This window comes from Anthonomus grandis, chromosome 17 (assembly GCF_022605725.1).
Source record: "Anthonomus grandis grandis chromosome 17, icAntGran1.3, whole genome shotgun sequence".
NCBI lineage: Eukaryota > Metazoa > Arthropoda > Insecta > Coleoptera > Curculionidae > Anthonomus > Anthonomus grandis.
Window position 1 is genome coordinate 18,785,874 of NC_065562.1, and position 16,035 is coordinate 18,801,908.

General features: G+C 35.4%; 1 protein-coding gene across 3 annotated transcripts in view; it reads left to right on the forward strand.

The window, feature by feature from the left end:
- Positions 1-1,626: 1,626 nt before the first annotated feature.
- The window catches only part of LOC126746183 (plasma membrane ascorbate-dependent reductase CYBRD1), a 28,884-nt gene continuing 14,475 nt past the window's right edge, over positions 1,627-16,035 (forward strand). The window contains exons 1-2 of one of the 3 annotated variants that reach the window (XM_050454331.1): positions 1,627-1,931; positions 7,157-7,448. In XM_050454331.1, coding sequence (XP_050310288.1) covers positions 7,264-7,448 — 185 coding nt within the window. In that variant the 5' untranslated portion in view covers positions 1,627-1,931; positions 7,157-7,263. Of the gene's footprint in view, positions 1,932-7,156; positions 7,449-9,768; positions 10,024-16,035 lie in introns of those variants that run through there. The other 2 variants (XM_050454332.1, XM_050454334.1) reach the window with 2 other exon arrangements.

A 16,035-nucleotide genomic window follows, 5' to 3' on the forward strand; every position in this document is an offset into this window, starting at 1 on the left:
GAGTATATCAATTCTCTTCAAGGAGTTCTTCTGTATATAAGACAAAATTATGATTCCAAATCGAAAGTTTTTGTAGCAATATAAATTACTTAAACGCAATTGTTTTGAAATAGAAACAGTCGTCAATATAAACGCACCTTAATGATAAAAAATCAGTTGTCATTCTTTTTATTTGCATTTAAAAAAAAATAATCTGTTCGCCAATATAGACGCAGCTTAATGCATAGATGTCACGAGTGACAAGAATGACAGATAACTGACTTTTACACGTTAAGATGTGTTTTTATTGGAGCCAAGGCGACATATTTCCGCTATATATAATTTGGGCATGGTGCCATTAAGAGCATATTAATTTTCTTGTGACGAAATCAATCCTTATTACGACACCACGGAAATCCAATTTCCTGTAAAAGTCAACTGTCATTCTTGTCACTTGTTTTGTTTGCTGGATATTAAGGCGCGTTCATGCCCAGCTGCTCATTTCCAAAAAAACATTTCCCTTATGTCCTCAGATTAATATACGAAGAAATACGGCTATAATTTGGTGTGTTCGCAGCATAAGGCCGCCAATAGAAACGCGGCCTAACGCCTACACGTCACGTTAAGGTGTGTTTTTATTGACGATGTGCCCAGAAGCAACACCATGGTTTTGGCCCCTAAATTAGTTTTTCCTTCATGTGGAGCAAATTTCTGATTCTAGGTATGGGTCGTAAATTTCTAAATCGAAAATTGCTTTAGCGATCCTGCCTTGCAATATAAACTGCTTGGGGGGTGCAATTGTTGTCAATCAAAAAAAGTCGTTAAAATGAACGCACCTTAACGCTAAAAAATACAGACGCAACTTGACGCACGACTGATAAGAATGACACTTAAACGTTAAGGTGTGTTTCTATTGGCGATATGTTTTGGAGCGACCATATGCCATATAATTTGGGGGAGGTGCCGTTAAGAGCATTATAATTTCTTTAAAAGAGTTTTTAGCTGTTAAGAAATCCTCGCACATGGAAATCTAATTTTCTATCGTAAATAATCCGCAGTGCGAGTATTAGTTAAGATCTTAAAAGGCGAAATTAATGTGTAGATATTTAATTAGAATAAAATTAAAAAATTCTAATTGCACCCAGATATGAACACGCCTAAAAGTCAACTGTCATTCTTGTCACTTGTTTTGTCCAATTGACATTAAGGCGCGTTTATACTGAATTCCTAAGAATTTAATCTGCGCATTTTTAAAAATCTCCTCAAATTAATATTTAACAGCAATTTAAACATGAAATGGCTCTAGTGTGTTCGCGGGGTAAGATCGCCAATATACACGGGCCCTAAGGCCTTGACGTCACTAGTGACAAAAATGCCACACTATTAAACGTTAAGGTGCGTTTTTATTGGCGATATGTTATGAAGCAACTTATTTACGCCAAATAATTTGGGCATGTTTGAAAGAGATAGTTATTCCACTTAACGAATTTAAAAAGGCGTTAATTAGAGTAAAAAACTCCTCTCGAGCTCCGTCAGACTCTCTATATGGTCGGTCCTGCGATTCGAAAGGCGTCGGTGTAGCAGCAGACGCACCGCGTCGCCGTAAAACGACGACTCGCAGCAGCAGCAGCAGCAGGAGGAAGAAAGAACAACAAACTGACACTAAACACACCCCGGCAGGGCACCTCATCACAGTTTTATCGCGTCCTCCAGGTCTCGAGAGCGAACATCTCCGACGTCGTCGTCCTCTTCCGGTTCCAGGATTATCTGCGCGTCGCGACGTCGTTTCTTTGGCGGGACGACGACTTTCGTGTGTTTCCCTTTTTATTATCATCCAGTTGTGACTGACTGTTTATTTGTTTATCCATAGGGAGAAGAGTTTGTGTTTTAGGAGTGAATTAACCCCTCAGGTGTAGAGAGATGATCATGATGGCGGGAGTGGCGCGGAAAGGGTGAGTACAGTAGTAATTTTGGTCCAAAAAAAGGGTGGGGTTGTATTTTTTTTTTTTTTTTAATAGTCCACTAGTGGCTGATTATGCGGAAGTTAAGCGGCCACTTCCGGTTCATCGAGATCTTGATTTGTATTCAGATTGACGCGTCGACTATACGGAACAAAGGAAGTTAAATTTACGTGACAAATAAATAATCATAATCTGAAACAGATGAATCTCGATGCAATAAACGCCGGATGTACGCACTTGTCGCGGCATATATATTTAATTCCAGGCACTTTGTTTTGTTTTTGTTGTTTTAATGATTCACTACTACGTTTACTACAGCGCCTCAAATTAATTAAAAAATGCCTTTGATTATTAAAGGTTTATACTCGCTTCAAGCACACACACATATACACGCCCCTTAAAATCGAAAGCCAGTATAGGCGCGCCTTAGCGCTTAAAAACCTGCTGTCATTCTTGTCACTTCTCAATATAAAATATTAAGGCGCGTTTATGTTAATTAATTAATTTTATTTTTGCTAAATATTTACTAATTATACAATTATTGTATATTGCATTTGTTGGTCGCCAGTAGAGGGATGCCTTAACGCTTAAAAACTTGCTGTCATTCTTATCACTTCTTAATACAGAATATTAGGGCGCGTTTATGTTAATTAATTATGAATTATTTTTGTCAAGTATTTATAAATTATACAGTTAAAGGTCGCATTTTGGCGGTCGCCGGTATAGGTGCGCCTTAACGCTTAAAGACCTTCTGAAATGTTTGTCACTTGTCAATAGAAATGTTAAAGTGCGTTTATGTTAATTAAGTAATTATTTTCAATTGAGGGTCGCATTTTGGCAGTCGCCAGTATAGGCGCACCTTAACGCTTAAAAACCTGCTCTCATTCTTGTCACTTGTCAGTACGGAATATTAAGGCGCGTTTATCGTAATTAACTAATTATTAATTAAATGTGTTTCTATTGAAGAAGTGCACTTTAGAAGAAAAGTAAATAGTTAATAGGGAAAATCCATTCGAATTCTCCGCAAAATACATTTATTATGGAATTGTGGGTCGCCAGTACAGGCGCGCCTTAACGCTTAAAAACTTGCTGTCATTCTTGTCACTTATTAATATAGAATATTAAGGCACGCCTATGTTAAATAACTAATTAATGTTTATTATTTTTTAATTACAAAATTTTGGGTCACATTGGGTGGTCGCTAGTAGAGGCGCGCCTTAATGCTTAAAAATTTGCTGTCATTCTTGTCACTTGTCGATACAGAATATTAAGGCGCGTTTATGGTAATTAACTAATTATTAATTAAATGTATTTTTATTGAAGAAATTCAATTTGGAAGTAAAGTAAATAGTTAATAAGGAAGATGCTTTCTTAAAAGGAAAGTAAACGATCGCCAGTAGAGGCGCGCCTTAACGCTTGAATCTGCTGTCATTCTACTCACTTGTCAATATAAAATATTTTTTATATTGAAAAGTGACAAGAATGACAGCAGGTTTTTAAGCGTTAGGGCGCGCCTATACTGGCGACTGAATAAAGGCGCATTTATGGCAATTAATTACTGATTAATTAATTTTATGCTAAATATGCTAAAAATTTACTAATTATACAATTGTATGTCGCATTTGGTGGTCGCCAGTAAAGGATTGCCTTAACGTCTAAAAATTTGCTGTCATTCTTATCACTTGTTAATACAGAATATTAAGGCGCGTTTATGCTAATTAATTATGAATTAGTTTTCTCAACTATTTAAAAATTATAAAATTAAAGTTCGCATTTTGGCGGTCGCCAGTAGAGGATTGCCTTAACGTCTAAAAACTTGCTGTCATTCTTATCACTGGTTAATACAGAATGTGTTAATTAATTATAAATTATTTTTCTTAAGTATTTATAAATTATACAATTAAAGGTCGCATTTTGGCGGTCGCCAGTAGAGGCGCGTCTTAACGCTTAAATCCGCTGTCATTCTACTCACTTGTCAATATAAAATATTTTTTAATTGACAAGTGACAAGAATGACAGCAGGTTTTTAAGTGTTAAAGGGGTCTTATACTGGCGACTGAATAAAGGCGCATTTATGGCAATTAATTACTGATTAATTAATTTTATTTTTGCTAAGTATTTACTAATTATACAATTGTATGTCGCATTTTAGCGGTCACCAGTATAGGCCCGTCTTAACGCTTAAAAACCTGCCTGTCATTCTTGTCACTTATCAATATAGAATATTAGGGCACGCTTATTAATTATTGTTAATTATTTATAAATTATACAATTTTGAGTCACATTGGGTGGTCGCCAGTATAGGCCCGCCTTAACGCTTAAAAACCCGTTGTCATTCTTGTCACTTGTCAATATAAAATATTAAGGCGCGTTTATGTTAATTAATTAATTTTGTTTTTGTATATTATTTACAAATTATACTATTATAAGTAGGATTTTCACGGTCACCAGTATAAGTGAGCCTTAACCTTAACTTGTCAATACAGAATATTAGGGCGCGTTTATGTTGGCCTACTCTAAACTGCTACATTTATACACACATTTCATACATACCTAAATATTGACTCACGTTAAGGGGCGTTTCTATTGAATCTAGAAAATTAAATGTACAAGCATTCATATCTACACAATTGAACTTAAATATAATTATTTCTAAAGAAAAAAAAATTGTTGCCTGATTTGTCCAAGGTATAACACTATATTAACGTGACAAGTGACAAGAATGACAGATACTAAATGTTAAGGAGTATTTTTATTGACGCTTGTGCTAAGAAATAATATATGTCGGGCATTTTTTTACACTGAAAAGGCTACAAATTAGGTCGGAAAAAGGGCTAATTCGAGTGTTTGGCATTAATTACGCTTAGGGTTTGTTTAACTTAATCGGATAGTGCGGGGCTGAGGAAGCCATTAGCAATATTCAATACAATAATTAATGGTTCTACGTGACGGTGAATTGAGACTGTTTTGAGACCCTAATGAGGTCGTCGGTGTTAAAAATAGTCGAATTTAAGGTTAGGGTCCTAAATTATCTTTAAAATTGCCCTTATAGGAGTTTAATTATGCATATAGTATCACAAGAATATTCCTATTTACCAATTGTCAATTAAACCTTCTTAATCATCACAAAGCCCCCTAAAATAACCTCAAAAAATTTGACAACCACAAAGAATGACTAGTATAACTTATAGGCGTTAAGGTGCGCACGTACGCGTTTGAGGTTATGGCACATTTCATAGACTTTTTTATTGACTGTCATTTTTCATGCACGCCAAAACCGTGTAGCGCGATAAAAATCCCCCGTAGTGCCGTATGTGCATTATTATAATCGCGCGGTAATAATTAATGGGCGCATATCCGGTCTGGCTGAAACATAAATAAGTAAAGACCCTTTGAACATATGCTTTATGGGCTCCATACATATGTGGAATAATATTATTTTAGTGTGGGAACAGTTTTGTCGTCGTAATGGATAATGGGCGTGGTCAGCAGTTATAGCGGTACATGCGTAGAACGAGTGGAATTTCTTATGCATTAAAAAGAGAAAACTGGGTCAAAACTTCGCGACACGGTAAACACGGATCCCTTTGTTCCATTGATTGAAATCGCGCACTCGCAAGTCCATTCACGAGGAAAAGCATTTAAACGACATGCCGAAATGAAAAGTGGGTCTTGAGGGTTTAATCCTACCGACTGCGCCGCACTAGAGTTTTCCGTAAAATCCCGTTAACTTAAAACGTAATTTGTCATCTGTAGTTTTATACAATAAATTTAACATTAAATGTGGCAACCTGTGAACGAAGCTTAAGCGTTAAGGCGTGTTCATATCTACACAAAACAATTAACCAAAATATTTCTTTCTAATAAAGAGTTTTTTTTTTTACAGAAAAAATCCCTTTAAGGGAATTAATATGCTCTTAACGGCACCACTTCCAAATGACATAGCGTAAATAAGTCCCTTCTTGCTCTATCGCCAATAAAAATACACCTTAACGCTTACAAGTCAGTTATGTGTCATTCTTGTCACTTTTGACATATCCTTTAAGCAAAACAAGTTACAAGAATGACAGTTGACGTTAAGGCGCGTTCATATTAGGGTGCAATTAGACAACACAATAGATGAAGACATAAAGATTTCCTTACAGGAATCAGTGTTCTAAACGGCACCACGAACAATAAGTTGCTGCATAACATATCGCCAGTTTAACGTTTGAAACTTATTTATCTGTCATTCTTGTTACTCATGACGCTTAAGCGTTAGGCTGCAGTTCTACTGGTTGCGAACACATCAAAGCCATTTCATTTTTAAATTTTAATATTTGTATAATAATTTGACGGCATAAGGTGAAAAAATTGATGATTTTAAAAATGCGCAGAATAAATAATTAGTACCTCACTCAATATACAACGAACTAAACAAGTATGACAAGAATGACAGTTTAACTTTTAGGCGTTAAGGGGCGTTCATATTTACACAATTCAATGGATCAAAATATTTTTTTTCTAATAAGGATCCCTTCACAAGAAAAATTCCTATAATCTAAGAAATCTATATGGCCTAAATAAGTTGCGTCTTGGCATATCGCTAATAAAAACACACCTTAACGTATACAAATCTCGCTTCATCTATGCCTAAAGCCGCATCTATACTGGCAAACAGAATATTTTTTTAAATCGCAAATGACAACTGAAGTTTCGTCGTTAAGGTGTGTACATATTGACGTCTGTTTCTGTTTCAAAGCGATTGCGCCTAAGTAATTTATATCGCAAGGCGGGATTTTCGATTTGGAAATTTACGATCCAAAGGAAAACACCTGGAATCGGAAATTTGCCCCACATAGGCCTGTTTCTGGTTAAAGTTTTATGAGTTTCACTTTTCTTTGCAAGGAAAACTACGTACCGCAGGCAATAACGTGGAATGTCCGTGCTTTGTTCTAAATTACTCCGGAAATTGTTGCGTTTTTATTACACGAGGGGCTAAAGTGGGGTGCTGCATAAAATATGTATTAAGACACGCACGCACGGTCGCATCCATTATTACGTCAACGACGAATAAACGCGCGAGCGATTCCAAAAAACAGAGAGGTCTACACTTTTACTTTATTTTCTCACCTTTTCCAATCGAAAGCGGTAGTATGTATGTATGTACGTCTCAAGCCGGTTTTACGGTAACAAACCCTTAAGGTAAATTCCCAATAAGTGTTTTTTTCTTACAGGTCGTGCGTCTGATCGCGTACACGAGTGCAACCGAAAATAAACAAGAAAGAAAGAGTGAGATAGAAAAAAACCTTTTTGGAAAAAACTGGGAGGAAAGTTCGCGAAAATGGAAAGCAACTCGGTGTCACCGATGCCGGAGAATAACGCGCAGGCGCCCATGGCCGAGTTCGACAAGACCCCGCCCACACCTCCGGAGGACACCCTGCCCATGGAGGATCTCCCTCCTCCTCCCACCAACGCGACAGTAGTCACTGTCCAAGAAGAGAAAGAGAAGGAGGCACAAGCTGAGGCGTAAGTAACAAGGACAAACAACGAGACGCACGATTAAACCCAAAAATTTATGTCATACATCTCTTTCACTTTATCATAGCCATTTTCCTATACCGACATCCTTTTTTAACATTTTATATATTGCGACGCCACTGAGATAAATAAATATTCTCGTCTTAAAGCCAGTTTTCTTTAATCTATTAGAGTCCTGGTAAAAAAAACCTGGACACTATAGTTACGTAAATCACCATGAATCAGCTGATCTTAAAGAGCCTTAAAAATGAAATTCAAATTTCGCGGGCAGCTTATGTCAAAACGCCTTTAGCGCCATCTGCGTTCACCTATGATGAAGAAGGTTAGATATATGGATAATAATTTATTGTTTACTTGCGCGTCTCTGATAAATAATCTTTTAGCCGTCATTTAATAAGGTATTTATGTTTAAACTGAATATAACCGAACAAGTTAATGTGGATACACTAGTCGCGCCTAAAGGCCCCCTCGGAAATCCCCCATTACGCGAATTTCAATGAGGAAGAGCTTCGTATTATGCTAAATGAACATTCCTGCGTACATATGAACATCAACACAACACTTGAACGAAATAAATAAGGTGCAATTTAAGAAAATGCCCAATTTGTCTTAAGTGCGTTCAATTGACCGTCGTGGCAACCCTGCACCCTATCGATGAAATGTCAAAAGTGACAAGTGACGTTTCACTGTTTATAGTTGCATTATTTGATACTAATATGATATACAATATGTATAATAATACTTCTTCGGGCAATTTTTATTATAATTATTATTACAAGCGATTACTTCGACACCCTATAAACACCATTGACATTAGCGGTGCCGTTTATTGTAATTTATAATCGGTAAAACAGGTCTCTGGTCGCTACTCTCGGGGACGTTTAGTTAGTTCGTTTGACGTAGGAAAGATGGCGCCACCATAAATGGAAAACCGTTTACATGCTGACTTATTATTATTATTATGGAATTAATTATTGACCTGTCGGACAAAAGTGCTTATAACTTTGGTTCTATTTAGGATAGAGATACGACGTTTACCTTTTTATAATCTAGAAATATGGGGCTATAAATTGACTACTTACTAATTTTTATATATTTTTTTGTTGAGGACAAGAACGCCTTGGAAATGGGAAAAAAAAATTTTTTGTCAAGAAAATTCGGTACAGGTCCGCAACGGTTCTTTGAATTTTATGAAATTTAACGGGTCGATTTGGAGTTCACGTGACCTTGAATTATATAGTTTATACAACATACTAAAGACTCCTTTTTTCACAGTTTTCGCAAGTACCCAAAAAGTATTTTTTCTAAAAAAGTACTAATCACTAAACATCACCCTGCACGGTGCCTTTTCCCTAAGCAGGCTATGGCCGCGTTTCCAAGGCAACGGATACATGAATTATTGTCAAAAAAGACCATTTTTATATTTGAAATTTAAATACTAAAACCGATTGGAATCGGGCTGGAATTGATTTTAATTTATTTCTGAATCTTTCTACTATCTTCCTATGTAAGCATCATAACGTCAAACACAATTTTTATGCCCTAAAACATCGTCTGAAAATGGTCGATTTTGACGTCTATTGTGACCGATTTTAATGGCGGCTTGTCATCTTGACGTCATATTGGTTTATTCGGCTCGGACTGGCTTCCTAATTTCATTGATAAAATGCTTAAAATAGCTCGAAACTTTCTGGAATTGGTATGGAAACATTCAGGAGACTCTGGACAATCCGAATATATGCATACTTTTTAACAAATCAGGTTCTTTTAGCCGTAATAATTGAGCAAAGTTGACGTTTTAGGATTTACCGTACCTTCATGCGGCACAGTGGACGGATCAGTGGCATTTTGCTAGACAAAAATTACAACACAGTGGGTCCTAATGACGGAAAAAAAGCGGGATTTAATATAATTATTATGTGGGACTATTTTTTTTTTAACTTTGTGGTTACTTGCCCGATTCGAATGAAATTTGGTATTTGAGGTTGACTTGGAGTACAATAATTAATTTTTTGCAAATTTGTGACATATTAAGGTTACGTGACTATCAAAACTTGTTTTTTCCTAAATTTGGTTGCGCCCCTTTCAGCCCCCATTAAACATTAAATACCCAATCAAGGTTCAGAATAATACGCCAACGAGAGTAGCAGGTGACCCAAAGAGTAATGTGGGGGGGGGGGGTGAAGAGATCGCTCAACAACTTCTCGCATTCTCGCCGCTTTCTTTCATCACTGGTATAAATTGCCGCCCCTCCGCCGCCCATAATCACCGCCCCTGCCCTCTCAATGAACCAAACAACGGTTTATTTTATTTTAGTTTCTCTCCGTCTCAATCTCGCCTTGCTAGTTCGCGTGAGCGATAACGGCGCGCGCATCCGTCGCTTTAAATCGACCGCAACAACAACCTGTTTGCTGTTGTTTACTCTCCGTGCGTGTTTTCTGTGTGAAAAAGTTGGTGTCTCTTTTTAAATTTCTTTTTTGGGGAATAGAGTTTTATTAAACGGCGTCACGACGGCTACCAGACGAGACAGCTACGAGATGGCCAAAAATAAGATGCACGCCGCGTAAGTCGATTTCCACCGTTACGTAATATGCTTTAATAACAGTCTTTTATTGCTTCTTTGTCCTATAATCGGTTTAATAAGCGATTTCTCTCTCTATTTCTCTCACTGGGCCCGTTTAACAGATGCGCCTTATAGAAAGTGATTTCTTAAGCACGTTTACATGCAATTTTAATACGGTTTCTAGTCCGCTGTGATGAATGTTAATGTTCTTTACTGTCGTGAGGCGACGCCTTGATGATAACTTTGACAGATAACAACCCCATTGAACGTCATCAAAGAAATTATTTACTGCCCTCAGACATTAAAGTCGGCAAACTTCAAAAAATCACTTCTCGTGAACGATCTGAGTTAAACTTATGGTGTTTGGTATTTTTATAATCAGAAAATTATTCTCTTTCTATTGGCAAATTTTTTATTGTAATTGGATTAAAACTTTACCTTAGATGAACTGAATATTTACCATCAAATAGATGCTCTTTTTCTGATAAAAATAAGCCCAAACACTATGTAGTTATCTCAATCCGTTGTCGAGGTATTTAATTTTAAAATTTAAGGTATACAAGGTGAGCCAAGAAAATTAGTAAAAATTATTATTTTATAAACGATTTAAATTAGACCATTACGAATTTCGAATAATTCGTTTTATATTTAAATTCCCATGAAAGGAATACTGAACGTCAACCTGATAACATTGTGCCATAATAATTATTTATTGTCGTAAGATTGACGATTGAGACCCTTTAAAATATTTTAGAAGAGATTCCGATCCTTTATAAAGAACGACATAATATGTGTGATCCAACTTAATCAACAATAAATAAAGATAAGCAATTTTTTACTGTCGTGAGATACTCCTTTAATGACAGTTGGCAATTAACTATGTATTCCCAATAACATTGAGAAGTTTTACTGGAGAGTAATATAAGGAAAAACACCGGGGAAAAAAGAACGAGATTTTCCCGCTCCCAGTAATTTCTTTGGGGAAATCACGTAGAAATGTTTAATAATGGCGCCCTACTTGGTTGCGCTTACGAGTCTCCTCTATTAACTTCTCTATGATTGACATATGCCAGTGACAGCTGTCATAATTTAAAAATAGTCTCGCGACAGAAAAAGTGATTTATTACATAAGCTGCCACACCATACAGTAAATATTTTAAAAATCATAAAATCTACTTTTACTGTATTTTAATGACCATATAGAATATTAATGGGTGATTAGTTGCGAAACCCGCTTTGTAGCGCGAAAATCACCTTTCACAGGACAAAACCGGTATTCACGAGAATGCCCGGGAAAAAAAAAACACGTCATTGACATACATCCGTGTAACAAATCGTATGTAATAGAATAACCTTAGAGCTCCTTCAAGTAGAACCGAGACCTGCTATAGACAGTGATGGCGCTAATATATCTGTCAAAATTGTTTGTGACGTCTTAAGGGAAAATCGGTCCAGTATAGAAAATACCAAAGTTCATTGGCGCTAATTAACATTAAAGCAATCCGTTTGACTTTTTAAAAGGTTTTAACCGAATGAAAAAATGCCCCCAAGACGGTGCTTATTGCTGCGGCAAGGACGTCTTGTTTGCATTTCATTCGTCGATATAATAGTATACGGATTTAAAGCGTATTTTACACGAAATCGATGCAACTAAAATTAAGTCGTTTCTGCTTATCGAGTACTTCAGTGTCTGAAGATGACAACAAACTTCTAGGTGATCCCTTAAGTGTATCCTCCCTAAATATGCCGACCTCTGTTGGCAATAGAACAAACTAAATGTTCGCTATAAAATCTTAGGACCCTCTGCGGTGTAAAAGTGTAATTAATATTTATTCGATTTTTATATTGAGATATGGGTAGAAATCTGTAATTTTTTTCATACTTTAGGAGACTAAAGGAGTTTTTATTAAAAGGGTTTGTGTAATGGTCTCAGATTCCTCATTAAGGGTGGAGCTTTTGGACTTTTGAACTTTGGAGGGTGATTAGCGAGACATCTTTGTCTTCTCAATAAATTAAATTATAAATTTAGTTTTCTTTAACGTTTTTTGAATATATGGAACCTTCTGAATCATTTAGTACCACTACAAAAACCGTAAGTCTCATAGTTTTTAAACTACGAATTTTTAAAGTTATTTATTGAATTATGCATATTTGTCTTACAGTCCAAAAATGGCAAACTTCAGCATTTTTTTCTGGAAATACTATTAACTTCCAAACGTTTTCTTTAACGTTTCTGGAATATTTGAACCCTTCTGAACCGTTTGGTATCACTGGAAAAGCTGTAAGTCTCATAGTTTCCAAGCTATGAATTTTGAAAGTCTCTTATTGAACTATATATATTTGTCTTACAATCCGAGAATGATCAACTTTGAAATTTTTTCCTGGGAAAACTATCAATATTCAAACGTTTTCTTTAACGTTTTTATAACATATGGAATTTTTTGAATCGTTTGGTACCATTGGAAAAGCTGTATGTCTTATAGTTTCCAAGCTACAAATTTTCAAAGTTTCTTATTAAATTTTGCATATTTGTCTTACAGTCCAAAAATGACAAACTTCAACATTTTTTTCTGGAAATACTATTAACTCCCAAACGTTTTCTTCAACGTTTCTGGAATATTTAAAACCTTCTGAACCGTTTGGTACCACTGGAAAACCTGTACGTCTTATAGCTTCCAAGCTACGAATTTTCAAAGTTTCTTATTGAACTATACATATTTGTTTTACTATCCGAGAATGATCAACTTTGGAATTTTTTCCTGGGAAAACGGTCAATATTCAAACGTTTTCTTTAACGTTTTTGAAATGTTTGGAACCTTCTGAATCGTTTCGTACTATTAAAAATGTCGTAACTCTTATAGTTTCTAAACTACGGATTTTTAAAGTTCCTTATTGAATTATCTATATTTATCTTACAGTCGAAAATTGGCGAACTTCGGCATTTTTTTCTGGAAATACTATTACCTTCCAAACGTTTTCTTCAACGTTTCTGGAATATTTGAAACCTTCTAAACCGTTTGGTACCACTGGAAAACCTGTACGTCTTATAGCTTTCAAGCTATAAATTTTCAAAGTTTCATATGAAATTTTCTATATTTATCTTACAGTCGGAAAATGTAAATTTTTGAATTTTTTTTCTGGGAAAACTATTAATTTTTAAACGTTTTCTTTAACGTTTTTGAAATGTTTGAAACCTTCTGAATCGTTTGGTGCCACTGGAAAATCCGTCTTCTCCCGCTACGGATTTTCAATGTTTCTTATTCAATTATGCGTATTTATCTTATGAGTAACTATTACTGTCGCGAGACGATGTTGATAAGGACTGACAAATCTGTCAGCTGTCATCTGTCAAGCCAAGGTTGTTGCTTTTTATTTTCCCACACTCTCTACACGTAAAATCCGACAACATTATGTTCATCATGTTTACGTTGTCGTTCCGTTATAATAAAACCGACGACAAAATTAAAAGTCCGGTAGCGGCTAATTTCGCCTAATTAATGCAATTAAACTGATGACGGTCACGTGTGGGCGAAACGCTTTTGTTCCCTCGTTTATGGGTTTCATCATTGTAAGACAAGATAAGATATATATACAACCTTTTAAGGATTAATCTTTGATTAATTGGGAGCTTAGGTGCATAAGTCCTCACCCAAATAAATTGATTCCATTGGATAATAACCTCGCATAACGGGAGCCTTTTAGGCATAATTTATCAATTCAGGCAATATACATGCTAGTACATTCTGTGCCAGTTTAAACAAATAAAATGATTTAAATTAGTGTGATGACGTCTCTGTATTATGTACTGGAACGAGAGGAAACTTTGACAACTATGACAGTTGTGTCACGGAAGACACTGTTATAAATTATTCAAATTTGGGCGGGAAATAACCATTTCTTCTTCTTTTCTTATTTGACCTACACTCGACCGGACTTTCCTGCTAACTATTTCTTTGGTCTAAACTAGTTTTCATTCTGTAAAACCTGCTCCTAACGAATGGCATTTTTTTTTTTTATAAATTTGCTGTGCTGGAGTTTTCGCACTCGCACCCTTAACTTTATGACACCATATGTCACCCTGAAATATGTCAAAGAAGATTGCTGAAGTGAAAAAGTCCGAAGTGGAGAGAGATCTTGGCCGTTCTAATAAGTAGTGAGTTTATTCTTTTCTATTTGCATTAACCGTAAATATTGTTAAGAAAGTTCGACCGCAAGTATTGAAACGGTTCAGCGACTCGATCATTAAGACGAGTATCACCTGATTGTCGACAAAAGTGCTTATAACTTCGGTTCTATTTAGGGTAGAGAAACGATGTTTACCTTTTTATAATCTAGAAATATGGGGCTACAACTTGATCATTTGCAAATTTTCATTTGTTGTTTTGTTTATGACAAGAGCGCGTTAGAAGTCACAATTTTTTTTATTGTCAAAAGATTTAAAAAATTGTTATATTGTAGCTCCTCTGACGGTGTAACGGTATCTTTGCGAAAATAATGACCTATAGAAGATTTATGCGTCTCATTGAGAACTATAATTTTTATTAAGGTTTAATTTTAAAAAAATATATATTTTTTTGGGAGAAAAATCAAAAAAACCCTAAAAATAATAATTTTTTTCAGTTTTATTTATGTAAAATTTTTATGGTGCAAAACTGAAAAAAATATCATAGGGATTAAATAAATCTGCATTCTTTCTGAATAAAACGACCTATCAACTTTCAGGCTATCATTCATACAGGGTGAGTAAGGTTCAGTTGAAAATACCTATTTTTTTTACTACCTCGAATAACTTTTTAGTAGCGCCACCTAGCGCCAGAAGACTTATGGACGTTTTATAGTTCGTAATGAGGAGAATATTTTCGTATATTAACGTTCTTGTAAGTAAAACAGTTTTTGAGTTATGAATTTTTGAATTTTTTTTATTTTGGTAATTAATTGCGCGCACCCTGTATGTCATAGCTGAACCAAAACCGATTGAGCAAATACGTCATTCATTTTACTACAACATACTACAACACACACATACTACAACATACTAAAGCCTAATTTTTTCACCGTTTGTGCAAAAATACCCTAATTTTTTTTTTCCAAAAAAGTACCAATCGCTAAAAATCACCCTGCACACTGGCTTTTTACCCAAGCAGGCTATGGCCGCGTTTCCAAGGCAACGAATACATGAATTATTATCGTCAAAAAAGACCATTTTTATAATCGACATTTAAATACTAAAACCGATTGGAATCACTTCGGGATTGATTTTAATCTATTTCTAAAGCTTTCTACTATTTTTCCATGTAGGTACCATAAGGTAAAATGTTTTTTTTGTACCCTAAAACATCGCCTTAAAATGGCCGATTTTGACGTCTACGGTCATAAATTTTAATGGCGTCTTTGTCGCGGTGACGCCATATTGAATTAATCGGCTTGGACACGCTTCCTAATTTCATTGATAAAATCCTTAAAATAACTCAGAACTTCCTGAAATTGGTATGGAATTATTTAAGAGACCCTGGACAATCCGAATATATGCATATCTTTTACCAAATCGTGTTCTTTTAGCCGTGATAATTGATCAAATTTTGACGTCTTAGGATTTACCGTATTGTCATGCGACACAGTGGACGGATACGTGGCATTTTGCTAGACAAAAATCACAATACAGTGGGTCCTAATGACAAAAAAAAATCTAAGCAAGATTTAATGTAATAATTATTATAAGAGCGTAGCTCTTATTATGGGGCTCTCCCGCAGTGGAGTTTTGAAAGTGTTTATAACTTTAGTTGTATTTGGGTTAGAGAAACGATGTTTAGCTTTTTATAATCTAAAAATATGAGGCTTTAATTTGATTGTTTTTAAATTTTCATTTGTTTTTTTGTGTAGGACTAGGACGCCTTCAAATTCAAAAAAAAAATTTTCTTCGATTTTGGTCAAGGGAATTCGATACAGGTCGCAACGGTTCTTTGAATGTTATGAAATTTAACAGATCGATTAGAGTTAATGAGGATCTTATCT